Source organism: Neltuma alba, unplaced genomic scaffold (assembly GCF_004799145.2).
Source record: "Neltuma alba isolate B1F8T4 unplaced genomic scaffold, ASM479914v2 tig00013081_pilon, whole genome shotgun sequence".
NCBI classification, from domain to species: domain Eukaryota; kingdom Viridiplantae; phylum Streptophyta; class Magnoliopsida; order Fabales; family Fabaceae; genus Neltuma; species Neltuma alba.
Genome location: NW_021637411.1, coordinates 249,524 through 269,578, shown reverse-complemented (window position 1 = coordinate 269,578; position 20,055 = coordinate 249,524). Strand labels below are relative to the sequence as shown.

Sequence of the window (20,055 nt, the reverse complement as noted above, 5' to 3'; positions counted from 1 at the left end):
TTGAACAGTTTAGGTTTAAAATTTTTAATTAATTATTTTTAAATAGAATTTTTTTTTTAAAAAAAATGATAGTTAAAAGATCATCACTATTTTAGATTTTATACATATTAAAATATTTATTTTAAATAAATAACAATAAAAAATCAAATCTACACTTTTTAAATAAGATATGAATGATTCAAATCTGATGAGTTTATGGTGCTCACCAAAGGTATGAGTACTGAAAATGGGCAATGAAATGAAAATGCATGTTTGGGCGGCTTAAAATTGGATTCGATGAAAATTATTCAAGTTCGTGCTTCCGAAAGTGTTGCCTTTGCCTCTGTGGATTCCATCAGCAGACAGTGCGTGAGTACTGCTTGATGTGAAAAAGAACAGACATGGGCGAATAATGACTGGTTAATGTTGGAGAAGTTTTAGGAAATATTGATTGGAACGATAGTGCCGCACCGGGCCCTTGTGATTTCTTTCCCTATATAGTTCGCCGACACAACCCTAGGCGACAAAACAGAGGGATAACGAATCCAATCTGTAGAATGCGAGTCTAGTGTGCTGTGAGCAACTTGGGCCTGTTACTTTGAGGAGGATAAGTATTGGGCTTACAGGACTGGACATTGTTCTCGGTGAATGTTAACGTTCATTGCCGCGGCCTTGGATGAATAAGCTGCCATGTCGCAGTCTGTTCATACCTCCAAGTCTCACTCACCCTTGTACGCTGATTGACCCGGCCGAATGGTCAAGGATGAATGATGCCATTAATTAAGTCGCTCCCTAATATTTCAATGTGGTTAGCAGAACATACATAGAACAGAAGCAGCCCATTTGAAAAGCCCCCCTTGATTAATTATGACCAAGGGGGTGTTTAAATAAAACCAAACCATGGTTTGGAGAATAGTTTCTGGAATAGATTATGAGAAGAATAGATTTGTGAAGAATAGATTTTGTAAAAAAGTGATTCTGAGAAGCGAGAGTGTTTGGATAGTTGTTACCAGAAGCATTTTTTACATGTGCAAATTAATAATATTTTAATTTGAAGGAATAAAATTTTTACTAACATAATTAATAATATATAAGATAATATAATTAATAAATAATTAATATGTATATATATTTATAAATTATAAGATTAAATATGTTTATAAAAAATGATTATTTTTTTCGAAAAATATTAATTTGCTTTAAATATTTTCTGGTAAAAAAAAGCTGAAAAAACAATAAATAACAACGTACTACCTCTTGTTTGGTCCAAAAAAAAAAAAACAATATGCTCCCTCGAACAGTGAAGGACCGAAGACCAAATACTATCTTTGAACAGTGAAGGACCGAAGACAATATACTACCTCTCAACAGTGAAGGAGCGAAGGGTATATATGTCTGGTCAAAATCCTTCTCCCTGAAACCAGCCGACACTCTCCCATTTTTTTTCTAGAAGCAGATGCAAAATGCTTCTCACAAAACTATGGTTTTGACCCAAAACCATGGTTATTGATTTTTTATGAGTGTTTGGACAAATTTTTCCCAAACCATGGTTTGGGTGGATGATACACAAATACCCTCTAAGGCTCGTCAAAACTCGTATTTGCTCAGCCTCAGGTTTACTCATTTTTTAAAGATTTGCATTCCTGTTGACAGTTTACCATAAAACGCATCATTTAACCCAGGGGTGTTCATGAGAGCTAGATACCTGCTATACCTGTCCAAGTCTGTAAAAAAAAAAAAAAAAAAGCCTAATCTAGTTTAATAACAAGAGGCTCGAACAAAAATAGATATTTTCGGGCCGACCAGCAGGTAAGATATACTCCCTTGCCCATTTGGTCCTGCCCAAAATAATATATAATTATATATTATAATATTATTTTTCAACCACTATCCCATTTAATTTTGGCCAGAAAAATTGTCTTCTTTTGTTACTTGCACTCTTTCATAATATCAAATTTTTGTTTATTTATTTGCCTACCACTACAGTGAATCAATAGCCCTTTTTTTCAAATAATTATCACAGTGCATTATTTGATCATCACTCGTTAATTTAACCAAGTTGATTGAACCCCTGGCTAATACAGCACTTGAACAGAGGACGGCCGATGACCCAATGGCTCGTGCTCTTCAAGTGACGTAACACTTCGCAAGAGTTCCATTCCGAGTGAAACACAGAAAGGCCGTACGGGTAAATGCATTCACATCCTGAAGTCTATCCGACGATCAGATCAAGAAACGCCAGAATGTCATGTTATTAAATTCAACCTTTGCAAATATGGACGATAAACCACTTTTAACCATGCTCACCGTGGTCAGTGGAGTTGGATCTTGGCCTGCTCGTTTGTTCATATTACCCTCACCATAGGCAAGAAGAAGAAGAATTGAGAGAGCTTGCCACAACGAATAAGAGGAATCAAGAGAGAGTGAGAAAGTTATTTTTATCTTGTGAAATTTAAAAATTTCATTCTTCTATTAATTTATACACGCACTGCTAAACAACTTCAACAAGCATTTGCATTTTTGTCACACACAAGATCTATTTTTATCGCCTTTTCCCATTCTTTTTTCTATTCTCTTTTCCCCTTTATTTTTTCCTGTTCCAATCCCTCCCCCCAAAAAAAAAAACGTTCACCAGAAAACGTGCCCCGCCATGGCTTTGACTGGTCATTCGTCATCTTACAGAAGTTTTGGCAGAAGGGTACCACATCAGCTCAAAGAAACACATTTATGCAAACCGCAGGGTTTTTTAGATACTTTAGATTCCGATCAGGCTTACGAAAATGAAATTGAAGATAGATTCTTATCAAGCTTGAGACAACGAAATTGAAGACCAAGAACTCATTCGTTGGTACGAGCAAGATCATCAGATCCTTTGTTGGACATCAAGGATAAACGGGACTGTCAAATATGCAGGTAATTAAAAAAAAAAAACACTTGAGCCTAATGATCCAATATCTGCTTAATATAAATAAACATTCAGATTATAGTTTCAAGAAGAGATCCTTCCGATACTATCAGTCATAGGGATCAAATTATTTGAAACGAGTTGTGGTTACCCCAGGGAAATTCTTCAAGAGAACTTTCTATCCTAATTAATTCTATTTTGAATAGTGAAGCCAAGCAAATGCTTGAGTACTGAGAACAATTAGGATGCTTGCTGGGACATATAAAAACAAGGTTAGAATTACATAGCCTCAATAGTAATGACACAAAATAATTATAAGACCGCCTTCCCTCCTTACACGAACTTACAACGCTCATGACTCAACAGATGGAATCTTTGCCAAAAACATACCACCGAGCACATAGGCATGCCCTGTGTTATCATTATTATTTTTTTGGCCAGAACCCTGTGTTATTAACTATTTGTGTGCAAAATTTGCAACGGGTAAATTAAACATGAATAAACATAAATGCTTATAAATATAACAGTACCCTATAATCAACCAATCAACCTAATATTTATATATGGATATAAGAGTACCATGGCCATTTAATTGCATAGCTTACTTCGCGGGGCAAACCGAAGATGATTGACTCCCAAAAGCTCTATCCTTAAACAGATATGAGTGACAATTCTGAAGCTTCTAAAACCATCTTACAACTATCAAGGGTGGAAGTAAAAGGTGAATACTTAATTAATATAAAGCCATATAAAGGCAAGTAGCACTTACAGAGCTGTTGGAATATTATAAAATTGTGCACTACAGGAAAGATAATAACGATCAAAAAGATTTTTATCAGTTCAAACGTCTACGCCTGGGAGCTCGAGAATCTCCACTATCCACATCAGAAATCCGAGACGCATCATTTCTCCTCCTGGAAGAGGATGTTGACAAGGATACCATGGAATCAATTTCTACAGCAGTGTCTACTTGACTCTCTGAGTGTATAACTGCAGCAACACTTGAAAAGGAATCTCTATCATCCACCGGTGGAGGCTGCTCTTGGTTTCTACTTCTAGAATGGCGACGGATATATGCCTCAACAAATCTCTCAGCAGAACTCAGAGCTGATGAAAGAGAAGAAAGTGTTGTTCTATGTGACTGTGTTCTTCGAAGTAAAAGGGACTCGACCCTGCCGTTATCCCCTACCTCATGGCCACCAATGTTGTTTTGAGTTAAGTCTACTGCATCATCTGCAGGTGCCCCATGAATATGCTCTCTCCGTAATGCCCGAGAGGTCAAAAATCTATTTAACAAGGTGCTGGTTCTGTCAGCTGCCTCCCGGGCATCGTCAGGCTCAGGTGGCTGGCCTACATCACGAGAGAGATCAAATCTACTTCCAAGACGCCGGATCATCTCTTCCACTGGCAATGTAAATGTATTTCGATGAATTGTTTGCCTCAGACTTTCAACGCGCCTAGCATGGGGTCTAACAGGGACTTTAAGAGTAGGATCTTCCTCAAGTTCACGGACATTGTTTCCCCGACCATATATTGGTGTAACATTTTTAAATGTTACCTCTCCCTTGCAAACTGGACATTCCTTAGCATCTGAATGGACATGTAGCCACCGATAGAGACATGGCCAACAAAACAAATGACCACAGCAAGTCACAACGGGATCTCTAGCCAGGTCCAAACAGATATTACAATCAAAAAAACTCCCATCATTGCCACTACCCTTTTCAACAGCATCCTTCTTATCTGATGCTTCATCATCCATAACACCATTGTTTGTTTCGCATGCTTTTGGTGCCACCTCTGCTCTTTCTTCAGCTGCCACGCTACCTTCTCCAGCCTGTAACGCACTTCCATTACCAGGGTTGGCCAGCAAATGATTCAATCGCATTGAGATATCATGGGCTTCAGGCAACATAACAAACCTACGATGAGGTTCAGGAGGATTAATGTGAAGATGCCGCCATCTCCACCTCTGTCGAGTCCTATGTCTAAATGCTTCGCTAACCCTAGGCTCTTCAATCCAATCCTCTAAGCCGACGGATTCGTTGGTTGGCTCTGGATCAGGACCCAGATTCAAATCAAGGTTCATCGCGTCCGATGTCTCTTCCCCCATTACAATTTCAATGACCAAGATTTAAAAGGCTTACTTTATTACGAATTCTGACGATGCAGCGTCAGGAAGATAACGAAATGAAACCACCAGAGAAAATTTTAAGAAAAGAGAATTAAATTACGGAACCTCAACTTTATTACAAATTACAAATTGGGGAAAAAAGAAAAGGTTCGATAAACCCTCAATTGGTGACAGAATTCAACAATCAGGAATTAGAATAGCCCAAATTTGCAACAACTTTGGTCAAAAACCCTAACTCCCGCACAAACACGAACGAAATCAGATCCAATACCCAAGGTTGACCGCAATCGAAATGAAACCCCATGCCCAATTGCTCGAATTCAACTCAATTACGAGAACCTCGTGTTGAAAGGCCATCGGAGGAAATCTCCGGAAGGGAATAAAGCAACGTGGAAGAGTCACCAAAATGGGTTTCGCGAAAACCGGTTTAGGGATAACAGATGAATAGAAAAAAGAGGAAAGACGGGAATTTTTATTGTTGGGAAGAGAAAAAAGGATGAGTACAAAAGGTGCGAGGGAGAGATAAAACCTGGGCTGTGACCCGGGAAGGTTGACGATCAGCTCAGACCTACTCCAATGGTGACGAAGGGGAGGAGGGGGAGACCTAGGCCGAGCTAGGTCCGAGTAGAGCCGAGCATTCTGGGTCTCCTTGGCTCAGCGATCTAACGAAGGAAGCGAGAACAAGGAGGAGGGTTTAGAAGGTAGGGTGTTTGGAATGAAAGAGAAGTCACCACCACGCAGGGTATAGGGGGCTGGGAGGAGGGGAGGAGAGGAGAGGGAAGGTAACGAGGGAGCGATTATGATCCTACCCAAAAAATTGACACGAACGGCCATGATGAAGGGTGCGTCCACGGTCGTGACGAGTGGCTCGGGTTAAAACAGAATCAGGGGCACATAGTAACTCGGAGTGACTCAACTTTACTATACATTGCGGAATCAGGGCCTTTCATAATAATCATACAAGTTCGGACTTTGGACCAACTAGTTTGCCAATTAGCAAGCTATTTGGCTACTTGCAGAACTTTTTCCCCCACCCGCCTCCGTAAATATTACTCCCTCTAATCTTATTTATAATTTTTAAATTTAATAAAGAGTGTGATTTATTTTATAAATTTTAATTTTAATTTTCTTAACATTTAATATATTTTTTAATATTACTTTTAATTATTTCTTTATTTTTATATTTTTCCTACACATTCTTTTTCATCTTTTTTTCACTTATTATAAAGGCATATTTGAAACCAAAAATATATTTATAACCTATTTATTATTTTAAACTAATGTTAATTAATTATTTATTATTTATGAATTAGTTATTTGAACCTTATAACAAAGACAAGAGGAAGTAGTACAAATCTTGCTCTTTTTCACATCCAGTAAATATTCAGCTGTATAAGATATTTTGCACTTTTAAAATATGATTTATTGTTTTTAAATGTCTGATGCTGTTTGTTACATAAAAAATTACTATTTGATTCACATTTGTTGATAAAATTGATTTGCAAAATGCAATTGTTTAATTTATTTAAGAAAATAAAACTGCTGTATCTGCTTCAATTTTTTTTTTTAAAAAAAAAGGAATAAGAGCTCAGTATGATTGCCGTTGATGCAACAAAAGAGTACATAGAGGCAGCTTGGTTTTCAGAATAAGATGAACAAAAAGGAAAGCATGTGAGGCACTTCAAAGAACCCAGCTAACGTCAAAAATCATTAAAGAAACAGGCATTAAAACTATAGGCTGCGTTTAAGAGAGAGATGGGTGCGATGAAAAGGGCAGAAAGCAGAGTAAGAAGTAAGAGCCGAGGAGCTTGCTTTATTAAGGGTCGTCCGGCTGAAAATTTCAAGTCCCAATGAACGGAGAATGTGAATGCGAAGTATGGAGTAAGTGATGTGGATGTACGATGAAGCTTTTGTGGGCAGGTACGTCTCCAATGTGATAGGACAGACGACGGACCATGGGACTGAACAGTGTTTTGGGGATACGAGGTATTCAAACCCAAACCCTGCCCCCTTTACTGTCCCTTGTTATTTTGGTTTTATTAAATTTGCTGCCTTAAGGTTCGTCAATCATGATGAGGTATTCTCGTATTAATTACTTTTATGTTCCTATCCCCTGTTGATTTCTATACAGAGAATATCTGTAAAAGATAGTTGAGCGGTTGATATGTATTACCTCCGATCTTTAATATAAGATCCTGTTTGATTTTTATTTTGGTCCTAAATATAAGACCCCAACCCATTTGTCTCTCATATTTTTATATTTTTTTCTAAAGTAGTCCTTCTAACAATAATAGTTCTAGTTAATATACTTGATTAGTAAGGATATTTTAGGAAAGACAACACCTATTTAGGACAAATAACTAACTCAACTTACTTCTTTAATCTCCTTAAATTAGTCAACTGGCTCTTATAATTAGGACCAGAGGTAGTATTTTTTTTAAAGTCAAACATAATATTTGATTTAACTTATTTTAAATATTTTTTTGTACACGTGAGAAAAGTTCTATTCAAAATCTAAAATCAAATAAAAAAGAGTTTTATCTGAAAATCTAAAATGATTTTTTTAGGGATGCATGCCAAGCACACTAGTTATAATCTTTTAAAAAAATGTATTTATTTATATCAAACAAAAATTCTCCATGCCGTCAAATCCACGAGTTGGCATCAGGCTACGAAATGAAAATGTTCCCCCGCACCCCAAAAAAGAATAACGGGTAATAATTTATTTCTTCCTGCTTCCTCCTATAACAGATAATAATTTAGTAGGTTCCTTGCAGCAAAAAAATATAAATGAAAAAATTTAAAAGATGATAGAGTAAAATAACGCAATAAAGGGCAGGGCTAGGAGATGTCCCATGCTCTAGTGCCCAAACCCTTCCCCACCCGCCCCCCCCCCCACCGAATGAGGCTCACTGTAGAGGGCAACTCGTTTCCATCAAGTTATATATTGTTGCTACTGCATATTCAGGACTTGAATTTGAGACTTTTTATTAAGCTAGAACGACTCCCTTATCAGTCGATCTAAGCGTATGGTGATTCTAATACCCACATCTTAACTCTTGGAGGACAAGACTTTTAGACTTGTCTAATACTCATATTTAATATTTAATTTTTTTTACGTAAATTATATAGTGGGCCAAAGCATCGTATGGTAATGACACAAATAATGTCAGAAAAAAATTTATGTTAATAAAAACTGGGAGGATTATTTGCATTTCTTTTCGGACCTCAATTACATAATTTGAAATCTTCGTTGAGATAAATATAAATAAGTAAAAAATGATCCTCTCAATTCGTACAACCATCACAATTCGTCCCCATTCCATCTTTCCAATGGTTAAAAATTAAAATTGAGACAAAAACAAATTGAGGGATTAAAATTGCGGATGCAAGGTTGACTGATACTGCGCAAGCATACAACCTGGCTTCACGTTATGTAGAAGATAAGCATCAGATTCAGATGGAATCAGGAAATCTGTCAGACAACCATTTTTGGCAGACAAGACAAGCCAGAAGGATCTGCATCTTCCAGTTATCAGAACAAAATCTTATTCAGGAATTCATACATTCAAGAACTCTGCATAATAACTTAGGAAGCAAGTCCCAAAATACGACGTAGAAGGCAGATATAAACGTCATCAAATACAACCGTACGTAAATAACAGTGCAGGAAGAAGGCATGAATGAGTACCCAAATAATTGGAAGTTGATGCGTCAACTTCCGTTGACTTTCTTGCAATCGGATCTGATTTCTCCCTGAGTTCCCGTTAAGGGGCTAATGTTACCCATATTGATCATGGACTGAGCAAAGGCGACGAAGAAAGCAGTCTGGTTGCCCGCAAAGTTGTTAACGATGGAGATAGTGGAAGAACCGTTTGTGGAGAAGAGCTCCTGGTCGGATTGAAGAAGGCCCCGATTGGTAAGAAGATTAGCGAAGTAGTTGTTATCAAAAGCGTTAGGAGAAGAAGGGTCGAGATTGTTCAGAGTTGTTCCGCTGCCATTCTGAGGACAATTCTGCTGCAACGTGGCCAAGTAGGTGGTGTTCAGAGTCGGATCAGGCCTTCCCGTTCCACTGAAGTTGAATAGCCTGTTGCTGAAAAATCGACACTGCGCTCGACCAAACGTGTGCGCACCTTCAAACCAGTTCCATTTTTTTCTCAGCCGTGTCTATATAATAACATGTGTGTGTGTGTGTATCCCAGCTACCAAGATAAAAAGTACTTCTTTTATGCAATGAAAAATGGTGAATCAGTATTACCAGACAACGCAACGACGTCGTTGGTGTTTAAGCCCACTGCCGCAAACTTTGCCGTGATATTGGCGAGGCTGTCAAAAGGGGTGGGAATTGCGGTGTTGGCACCACTCTGATTTGCTACCAGGCCGTCTCTCCTCCCAAGTAGTACGTTCCACGAAGGACCACCTGTCTGCAAATATCACAAGGATACAGAAAACATGAGCAATATTTCAGTCGGAGATAGGAAATATATGCAAGAACGTGAACGACGACGAAGATAAACTGATATAGTTTACAAGAGACACAGATGCTTCGGCTGCGAGGGCAAGAATATCGGCACAAGACACCACCCCAGGGCATGAGTTTTCAATGGAGGCTTTGATTCTATCAACCACGTCAAAGCCCCGAGCTGAATTGTTGTTGGGAACCGCACTTTTCTCGCTCAGCGTTATGCTACCGCCCTGGTCTAACAACACCGACCCATCACATCCCTGGACGCACACAAATAAGCAACAAGATCTATTATTCGTAGTATATATATACAAGTCTTCACATTAGACTATAATCAAAAGTTGCCTGTTCTTCTTCTTGAATATATATATATATATGTTTGTATGGTGTTTACATTGACAAAACAATCATGAAAGTGAAGACGAGTGAGGCTTGCTCCTATACGGGGATCAGATTGCAGAGCCTGCTGAATCACACTGCTCACGATGGAAGATACATTTGGGCATGTGTTAGAATAGAAGGTTGAAGTCAGCTGAGCATTTGATGAATAAATTAGGGCAACAGGAAGCAAAATGGTAACCACAAGCTTGTAACAGGAAAAGCAAGGCATTTTTGAGTTGTTGATTTCTTCCTTCTTCACAGGAAATGGTGGGTTCACTGAGTGATATGCAGGAAGCCTATATATACTGCTAAATGATAAGAAGCACGTCGCGTCTTTGCAGCTTTATTATTTCCTTGCTGATAAAGTGTCGTCCTTTGGTTATTGCTTAGAAGCATGTATGAATCATACATCATCTTTAATGCGTATTAAGTACAGCATTCCCGGAAACAGAGTTGAAAATTCAAACTACAATCATTTCCCACTTAACAAACTCGTCGTGCTCTATATGTGATCAAATATGATATTGGGATCTCCTGCAATTTGAATAATTTTTTCTCGAGCATATGGGCTGCTTGTAATGATTCGTGCATTAGCAGCGGCTCGTTCAAAAGCTTCTGCTTCGTCACTAAGCAAAGGGTTGATAATACCGGTAATTTAATTTCCTCAACCGCGTGTCTCTTTCTTCTAATCGATTATAATACACAAATTGCCTTTGCCTCTTACTTTTGCATTCCGAAAGTACCTGGATTCATTCATTTTAGGAGGCGTTTTCCGACACCGAAAAAAGTAAAAGAGACTGTTTGATATGAAGTCAATTTCGGAACCATATTAAGAGAGAAGATTCTGGGGGCCTACTTCCCAGAGGCAGGAAAGTAACCCAAGAGCTACAAAGGTGTCAATAATTCATATGATTGCTTGACTTTGTGTTTTGGTTTGGTGCAGGGTACGACATCTAGTCCAAAACAGTGCGTGATATGATTGGAGTACTATGCATCGTTCTCGCCCTCCAAAGGAAACAGAGCAGTACCACCACACGTCCGTTATATTAATTAATATCTGTCCAGTCAATATTGGTTAGCGACGCCCTACTTTGGTTTCCAGCTGGTGGAACATTTAGATAATTCTCTTTCCCAGGTCACTTGGCCAATATGTGCGGAGCCACAAATTCAGAATAAAAAAGATTTTAAAAAAAGACCAAACCAAAAACAGAACATTATTAGATATCTAGGTAATCAATAATAATGTCATCTTATTGTGGTTTTGTTTTTAACTTTTATTCTAAATGTAAAAGGTATCATCCCCATATATGGTTTTTTCACGCCGAAAGAAACAATAAACCACGTCCAAACTTTTCTTTTTACAAAAAATTTAGAAAAAATAGTAACAATTTGAAATTACAGGTAAAGTTAAACTTAAGACCTCGTACTTATACAAGACAAATATATATGCATAACACAGCTGAAATAAAGTTACTTACGGGGCGTTTAGGTAAACCAGTAAGCACTTTTCAGAAGCATTTTTTCACAAATCGATGCAAACTCATCCACATACTTACTTCGTATACCATAAAAGCACTTCCAAGACCATGCTTCTCAAACACCCTTTTAAATAATGTAATGTTTGCTTGAGTACGCATAATTGATTAAAAAAGCAGTAGGCGGTGGGTATGGTGATCAAGTCTCACCATAAAGGAAACAAATATATATACTCACAAAAATTGGGTTCCACGTGAAGAAAGATACTTCAAACAGCTGCGCTGATTTGACCATTGTTAATTAATATTGAAGAGCCTGAACTTATATCAATCAAGCCCCTATTCGCTGCGGACCGGACTTAATTAATCTGGATCTAATAACGCTGTGCTGTGTTCCTCGAGCGCACATATTTAATTCTTTTCATTTTTAGCGGAGCAGATCTTCCACCTTTACAAAATATAAAATTTTTCACTTTCTAGTGGGTCTTCAAGTTGTACTCCTTGTCTTCTTGATATGTCAGCGATGGTGGTAGAAATAACAATAGAAGTGCACAGGCCAGCGAATAAATAGGACATAAAGTTTTGTAGTCTTGGACAAGAATAGATAATGTGTGTGTGTGTGGGTGTGGGTGGGTGGTTGGTGTGTGCGCGTGTGTGTTATTGGCCTCTGGTGTTATCAGAACCCTACAAAAATTCCTTCATCTAGAAGACGCGTGCCCATCTTAAAAAATGTATTGTTATGTGTCGATATCATTTATTTATTATAACTGGGTGATTGTACGTTAATTATAAGTATATATATTACTGTTAGTAATATTCGCGTTTAGAAATCTATACGCGAGGTCTGTTTATATTGTCTGCGTATCGCTGGAAAAATTAAGACACCAAGAAAAGGACAGTGTTGATTTGAGTTAGAAGAAACTAATTACGTGATAATTATGGTGATAAAGCCGTTGGTTGGTGTTCAGTTATCAGAAATCGCTTCACATAATCACGAGTTATTTTATTTGTGCATGTTTTGCAGCTAACCAGTCTCTGTCACCTGTAGTAACTTCCTAACTAGATATCAATCATGTTTAAAGTAGCTTTATATCCGAACTAATCATTAGTTAGATTTAATTAAATGGCACTAAACGCTCCAACCATACGAACAGCAGTGTTGTCCGTATATGTACGGATATGCACCTGTGAACGTTTAATTTAGACGAACGTTACATATATTCTTGCGTAAACATGAAAACTGCGCGAAAATCCCACTCGATATTTAATATTTTCCTGTGTTGACAGCTAAGCGCGAACCAAATGTTTTATATGTTACTATCTCTATGAGATCTCATTGTAGCCTACAAATGAAATCTTATAATTAGGTGTATTCAATCATGCAAATGCTAAATTAGAGAATTAATATTCGGACCAAAACTGCACATCCTTGTGCAGTAACGAAATACCAAAACCAAAACCAATATCGTATTCACCAAAAAAAAAGCCATAGAATCCAGATATAAGTCAAATTAATAATACCTCTGATTATATTTATAAAATATTGTTTGTAGACTACAAATGAGGTCTCATAATTGGGACCGAACGTAGTAATTAATAATAATACTATGAATCGGCATTATATGGTAGCTTAAAATCATGTTCTTGACTTCAGACGCACAATTAAAAAAAATTTTAAAAAAAAACTGTTGAATTTTAAAATTTTAAATTAGTATTGGTCACTGCACTCAAAGAAAAGTACTACAATTGAACAACCAAGACAAAAGGGTTTCACTTCGCACAAAAACGTATTAGAGACGGGTATAGTCCTTTGGTTCTCGCCTTCACGGGTTCGGGTTTGTTGGGCTGCACGTGCCAGAATAGTCGAAGCCCAAGTTCGGATCTTATTTGGCCCATGGGGTGGGATACAAATCCGGGTGGGCTTTGACTATTCTGTTACCAAAGTTCCATTAGCTTGACTATCTTGTTTTCTGCCAAAACAAGTCACTTTTCCACACTAATATCCTGATGGGCTTTGACTATACTCTCCTGACATTCATGTTTGTCCTGTTTAGTACAGTTAAATTTACTTAAAGGGACTTTTAGTTATAAAGACAATCAATTTTAAGGCTGCCGTTGTGAAAAAACTTGACATGTCAAATTATAGACACCGATTATGATAGGGTGGATCAAGAATTATGGAGGTGTTTAAAAAAAATGCACAGAAAATTTTTCAGTTAGGGAAAGATACTAAAAGCTTGGGATTAAAAAAAGGCCTTGTGTCATAGAAATTTTTTTTATTTATATCACTGATCTATAAAACCATTGGGAAAATGCATTACAAATTAAATTATCATTAATCATATTAGAAATGGGCCCCTCTCATGGCACGCAGTCAGCCGCGTGGTTATTGATGGTCGTATAATGTATTGTGAACAGAAATTAACAGGATAAGAATATGCCCTTCTCCGTCTAAAGTTGAAGCACACGGTTGGGTGCGGAGTGCAAACAGTTAGGATATTGTGTGGCAAAGAAAAGAGAAGTTATGACATGATCATTGATAAGCATAACTTAGTCCACCAGATGGCGCACTGTAGGAGCAGTAAAGTGAGGTGAAGGGCCGCAACAAGTCGTGTCAACGCCTTAATGCGCTCCCTTGTCATCCTCTCCCCTGGGTCTCCCTAACCGGACCAAATCAACTGCGCTTCAATCCAACCATGGTTTTCCAGAAAAGCATCCTTCACCGTTCATTTCTGCTCCACAGTCCACACACACCATTTCTATCTCACTTCTCTTGGCACCACGTCATTGATCGCATATATTCAATTTCCCGGTTGCCATAAGCAAGCGGGGTGGGCGCTGTCAACTTGTAGCTGTTAAACATGAGAAAAGAAGGGTGTGTTCAAATAATAGTGCCCCCTCGCCTGTTCACTCACTATTATTAGACATGAAGTTTCGTCAAGGGATCCCCAAGCGGCTCTAGGTGTAAAAAGTCCATTCACAAGTGGTTTGGTTTGATTTTCCTCTTTTGAGGGGTTTATGGGAGAGCCAAGACCAAGATGAAGATGAGTTGGACCAAAAGGGGCATTTAATTAACAACAGTAACGTGTCCCTTCCTGTATGGAGAAAGAGGGGACGGAAACGCATCGTTTGAGAGAGGGAAAGACAAAAACGGACTTGTGACTTGTGAGGAAAAAGGCAAGAGAAGAGGAGGGTGTTGAGGGGAAGAAGGGGGGGCCCACACGCCCCCACGGTCATAAAAGTAAGAGGGTGGGGTGAATGATAAAACCACCCACTCCCTCCTCCTGCTCCTCCGCATCAATTCTCTTCCACCCTGCCTTCCCTCGTCCGTACTCTCCTTGCCTTCTCATCCGGCCACCTCCTCCTTCGCCCCCCCCTCTCTCTCACGTGCTCTCTCTCTCTCTCCCCCTCCTTTTGCATCTTCTCTTTCTTTGGTGCAACTAAATAAAAGTTAGAGAGAGAAACCCCCCCTCCCCACAAGCCCCCTATCTGGCATCAATATATGTGGACTCTCCCATGGAGCCTTGGAGAGCGAGAGCCAGCCACACACACTGTGCTTCTCTGCTCTCAATCCTTCCAAGCCCCAATTTTTCTCGGTCTTCGCAGCTTCTACATGTAGCCTATGTCTTCCTTCCCCTTCTCTCCCTCGTGTCTTTCTCTTTTCCTTCTCCCCTTTTCGCCTCTCAAATCTGAACCTTCTTCCTCTACATCGCCTCTCCTCCCTCCCACCGCTCCTAATCTTTCCCTCTTTCTGGCGTAAATCTGGTGGGGTTACCCTCAAATCCTATCCTGCACCGCCCCCCATGAGGATCCGCAAAAGGCAGGTCCCTCCCCCTCTTTCAGATCCCCGTTCGATCCATCCGTCGCCGATGGTGCAACTCCCTCATGCTTCCTCACACAAATCTTCTGTTCCTCTTCTTCTCCAGCAACAACCCGATACTGCTGCTCTCACTGCCTCCCTCTTGGATCATACTCATCCTCTCCCGCCGATGGGGAAACCGGAGGACCCCGGGCACTCCGCCGCTATCGTCGCCGAGAGTGGAGCGCACGATCACCACACCAAGGCAGATCGTTCGGTTTGTGATTTCATTTCCTTTGAGTTTGCTATTTCCGTTTGCCTTTTGAGTTCCGTACGACTGCACTGCTTTATGTCCAATCTCTCACGCAAGCCACACGAATTAGATTTCACAGTTGCTGAGGGGCGCATTTCGGGGTCAATCCTATATCTCCGGATCTAATATTTGGTGCGTGATTTTGCAGGACGAGGCCGGGGGAGGGCGCGACGGAGGAGGGGAGAAGCGTAATGATACCGGGTAAGAAAGATGACAAGAAAAAAGTTAGGAATGAATATAAATTAAAATAGGATTATATGCGTCGTCGTCTCTTGTTTCATGGAAAAGAAATAAAAAGAAAGGTAGAAAACATGGAGACCCATAACTTGATTTTACCCGGCATCGAAAAGGGGAAATAATAATAAAAATAGGAGGCGCAAGAAGAAAAAATAGTGATAGTGGAAAATACTGTGGAAGGTGTCATTTGTGAGAGCACTGGTAGCCACCACCCACACCCCTCCTATGAGTAGGGGATCGTGTTTTTTCTCTAAATTGGCTAACCACCATGCGTCTCAGGCTCACAAATAGCACGGATATGCTGGTCCCCATCATCTCTACTACTTGTTGCTCTTTCTATGTATATATATATTACATTACACCCAACTTTATCTTTCGTCTTCCTTAAAATTTATGTAATTATGTGGTTGTTGTTCGTATGTATATCCTGGGCGTCGCTTGTCACTTGCTAGGAAAGGAGTCATCTCGGGTTCCGGTACCGTATCCGAAGTCATCCCACCCTCACCGTCTAATCTAGGTAAGCGTTATTACTTGTGACGGCTTGTGCACGGTGTTGTTAACGCCACATATATAACATGCTGAGCGCGGCATGCAGATGGGAAATGGTGCGACGGAGAGAAAGCGATTCCGCCGAAGAAACGAAGAGGGAGAGGCGGTGACTACATGATGAACACGAGGGACAGCAACAGTAATAACAGCAAGAAGATGAAGACTAGGATGAAGACGAAGATGAACAAGAAATGCACGCAGAATAATGATGATGACGATGATGAGAGAAATGGGGAGGATGAAGAAGAAGGAAAAGGGGAAGTGAATATGGATGTGAATACGAGCAAGAAAAGGGGAAGGGGAAGTTTGGTAATGGTGGAGGGGTCGCGGTGCAGTAGAGTGAACGGGAGGGGATGGAGGTGTTGTCAGCAAACACTGGTGGGTTACTCTCTGTGTGAGCATCATTTGGGCAAGGGAAGGCTCAGAAGCATCACCAGCGTCAGGAGCCGATCTATTCCTTCTGCAACTACTGCGTCGACAAAGAATAACGATTCTCTCTCTTCATTGTGCGCAGCTTCATCTTCTTCGTCTCCTGAAAAGAGAAGTATATGTGATTCTTCAGGCATTCACAACGACATTGACGAGAAGAAGCCGGCAGTGATTACGAAGAAGAGAATGAAGCTTGGAATGGTGAAAGCACGGTCCATCAGCAGCTTGCTCGGACAGACAAACACCCTAGTCACTCTACATGACAATGACAAGTAAGGTCCATTGCACCGAGCGTGAACTGTTATCCCATGTATTTGAGTCTCGACACCTCCAAACAAAGTTTATTACTATAACTTATATTCCAGTGCAACTGCGTGCTATTTCTTTCCGTGAGCATGCCATATCTTCATCCTCCTCCTGCGTATACTTCGTTAAATTCCTTTCCTCTCTCGTGATAGAATTACTATATATTTATGTTACTTTGCGAGCGCATTGTTTTGTCTGGCACTAACGTGATGCTATATATAGTATACGTATGTAGTTTCCCGATCGATGGACTGGATCATGATCAGTGTGTGTCCATTACCATTAACCAAGCAAATCGCTCGAAAAATTGTAGAATGGGATTTTATTCGAATAATTACATGGTTTCGAATTCATATGCAACTAATCTCCCAAATATCCCCGGTTTTAGAATTACCAAAAACATGTAGAAGCGAATCATTAATAGCCTGCTGGTGTTTACATTGCATAGTTGGAAATACGAAGCTTATGTTTTTTCACTTTGGAATGGAGATCAGCTGCCATTGTAGCTCATATTGCTGTTTTGCAGAAATATATATGGCTCGTGAACAAAAATGGCGTTTATATTTCTTGCGTAGTTGCATTACGGATATTATATTGTGTATTCAGGTGTCTGGCGGGGCCGCCAAATGGCACGAAAAAACGAGTTACAGAAATTAATTGTTTTATTATTAATTCGGGAACCTTGTTTATCATGCTAAAAAATGAATTGAATTTTGAAACGCGATTTTGTTAAAACGTTTGTACGTGACAATTTTGAAGAAAAAGATGCCAGTTTTTTTTTTAGCTAAAAAAAATTAGCCAGAGATGGTCATCAGATAAGCAGCAATGGCAGCAAAATATGATGTTTCCAGAACTATATATGTGATAGGACCATTTGATATTTATATGGCGGTGGACTAGAGTGATAGGCTAGGATTCTTTGAAAAAAATTTGGAGATGCAGAGTATATCCATATCAAAATCTGGAATTAAACCTTGTTTCGCTTGACTGTGCAACGAAGATATTGACTGGATATCTTGGCAACACAGTAATGTACTCCGCAGGTTATATGACAAGACAAAATAAAAAAATAAAAAAAAAGATTTAGGGAGCTGCGTTGGAGAGCAGCTTTTGATGGAGATAATGGACCCCATCTGCTTTGTTTTTCGTCTGCGTGATATGACCTTCGTCCGGTTGTTGCCGCTTACATCAAGCACTCCAAATTTCATCATCCCTGTGAATAGCGTGATTAATCCCTGTTCAGAAGCATCCATATGGAGTGTCCCCTAATTAAGTTAATTTCATGAAAAGAACAGAAAACCAACCATTTTAGTCAAAGGCAAAGAAGGATCGAAGGAAGAGCATCGCTGGAATGAGGGACTAATAGACATACAGCCAAATTAATTGATATCAGATATTCTCAACAGGATTGCTTGTTGTGTCATACGTACTTGCGCCGTATGACTTCGGGGCCATTCTATTGTATGTCATTTGAGGTCACTTTCTCGAGTTTTGCATAATATATATACACACATGGCATTTCAGGTTGAGTAGACAGGAGTCATCGGGAATTTCTATATATTTACAGTGAAGACACCACACAGTACGTGGAAACAAAAGGGGTGATGAGGAGGCCGAATGCTAATTAAATGCATATACGTGACCGTCGTTTCGCCGTGATTTCCATGAAAAAGTGACGAGTAATGGCATGGTCCGATCCATGCATAGTTATTTAAGGCAGAACCCTACACAGCACTATGCTTGTGTGCCTAGCCAGTACCAATTGCTTTTACGATAACATTGGACGCAGAATTCTCGGCAACACAATCATTTAAGCTTAAGTTCGGTCAAAAGTTTCTTGGATGTCAGAATCCAGTATATCTGTGCGCGCGCGCGCGATATGATATGATGATATGATATCCGTGACTCTTGTATAGAATTTTTGAGTTACCTTTTCATTCATCTCCTGTTGTTCCCCTCGCCCAGATTATAGTTTTCGAACTCAACTGGAGAGATAAAATAGATACAGATATTATAGCATGGGGTTGGTGGGTCTCTCCAACGTTGGACTCATCTTGCTTTTTGCATTCCGATGTGATGTTGTGGTGCGAGAATCCCAAGGTTTAGGTCTGCGCGATCGCGGAATGTAACAAGTAATGTAGTGATGAGGTTGTGTTTGAGACAGCTGAATGTAATGAAGCAGCAAATTAAGTGTGAGCAGTGTTGGTGAGTTACGTTCAGTGGTTTTGAGGCGTACGTGATGGATGAACATGGAATCGTGGGTGGCGATATTGTATGAGGGGAGGACAAGGCATGTGGGACGTAGATGAGAGGTATGGAGGGAAATGGGTGGAATCATTATCACGTAACACTATTTTTAACAGAAAAGCGTTGGGGGGTTTAAAAGTCAGGGTCGTGGTTGAGGTGTTGTTATCACTTGGTTTGAGTTCTGGGGGCGTTTTAGTAAGAATAAATAAAAGGCAATGGTGTGATGAATACGACGCTACCCTTGCCTCCCTACCCACTAAATTGACTCCCAACTTTCTCAGCCACTCCCGTGCTTTTCACTTATGTGTGTGTGTGTATCTCTCTTTTCTTAGCTTATTATCTCCTCAAGTCGATTAATTAATGATCTCTCTGTAACATTAAAAACACTGTGCTTTCCTTACAACAAATTTTATGTCGAATCAACGGATCCAGATCCCTGTCCTTCTCCACAATCCGCCACTGCCCGGCAGCCCCGAACGCAAAGTAACCAACTTAATCCGTATACTGTTGAGTTCTGTTTTGGTTGCTGAAATTTGAATTTCAACAAAAGCCACAAGCCATATATAATTGAGAGATCAGAGGGGATATATACTAGAAGAATTATGATATGTGGAGTTACAACAAGCCATGTTTGGTTGATGTTGAGGGAGGTTAGTTAAATGGGGGAAGGGCAGAAAGGGAGGTAAAGGTAGAGGGGCCCAGACAGCAAAGCGAGGGTTGGCGTGCTTGGTTTACACAGTGAGATCTCAGAATTATTGAATGGCATGTGGGTAGGCGCCCCCACCAATGGCCTTTCAATGCTAACAAACACTCATGTTCCTTCACACACACCCCCG

The 20,055-nt window shown here is 39.7% G+C and overlaps 3 protein-coding genes across 3 annotated transcripts; 1 reads left to right on the top strand and 2 right to left on the bottom strand.

Annotated features, from left to right (window-relative positions):
- Positions 1-3,512: 3,512 nt before the first annotated feature.
- LOC114734159 (uncharacterized) lies at positions 3,513-5,277 on the bottom strand. The gene has a single exon (XM_028921706.1). The coding sequence runs from the start codon at positions 4,995-4,997 to the stop codon at positions 3,720-3,722; it is 1,278 nt and encodes a 425-aa protein (XP_028777539.1). The 5' UTR covers positions 4,998-5,277; the 3' UTR covers positions 3,513-3,719.
- Positions 5,278-8,198: 2,921 nt separating this feature from the next.
- On the bottom strand, positions 8,199-10,272 carry LOC114734161 (peroxidase A2-like). Its single transcript, XM_028921708.1, has 4 exons — positions 9,878-10,272; positions 9,549-9,743; positions 9,277-9,442; positions 8,199-9,151 (listed from the first exon to the last, which is right to left on the bottom strand). The coding sequence occupies exons 1-4, from the start codon at positions 10,091-10,093 to the stop codon at positions 8,733-8,735; spliced, it is 996 nt and encodes a 331-aa protein (XP_028777541.1). The 5' UTR covers positions 10,094-10,272; the 3' UTR covers positions 8,199-8,732.
- Positions 10,273-14,654: 4,382 nt separating this feature from the next.
- Positions 14,655-17,111, top strand: LOC114734160 (uncharacterized). Its single transcript, XM_028921707.1, has 4 exons — positions 14,655-15,415; positions 15,600-15,652; positions 16,141-16,205; positions 16,284-17,111. The coding sequence occupies exons 1-4, from the start codon at positions 15,143-15,145 to the stop codon at positions 16,940-16,942; spliced, it is 1,050 nt and encodes a 349-aa protein (XP_028777540.1). The 5' UTR covers positions 14,655-15,142; the 3' UTR covers positions 16,943-17,111.
- Positions 17,112-20,055: the final 2,944 nt, after the last annotated feature.

Coding starts and splice junctions, on each gene's coding strand:
- LOC114734159 (XM_028921706.1), bottom strand. CDS start 4,997: ATGGGGGAAGAGACATCGGACGCGATGAACCTTGATTTGAATCTGGGT.
- LOC114734161 (XM_028921708.1), bottom strand. CDS start 10,093: ATGCCTTGCTTTTCCTGTTACAAGCTTGTGGTTACCATTTTGCTTCCT. Junction 9,443..9,548: donor CCGAAGCATCTGTGTCTCTT/GTAAACTATATC, acceptor TGATATTTGCAG/ACAGGTGGTCCTTCGTGGAA. Junction 9,152..9,276: donor CGACGTCGTTGCGTTGTCTG/GTAATACTGATT, acceptor ACTGGTTTGAAG/GTGCGCACACGTTTGGTCGA.
- LOC114734160 (XM_028921707.1), top strand. CDS start 15,143: ATGAGGATCCGCAAAAGGCAGGTCCCTCCCCCTCTTTCAGATCCCCGT. Junction 15,416..15,599: donor ACACCAAGGCAGATCGTTCG/GTTTGTGATTTC, acceptor GTGATTTTGCAG/GACGAGGCCGGGGGAGGGCG. Junction 16,206..16,283: donor ACCCTCACCGTCTAATCTAG/GTAAGCGTTATT, acceptor CGCGGCATGCAG/ATGGGAAATGGTGCGACGGA.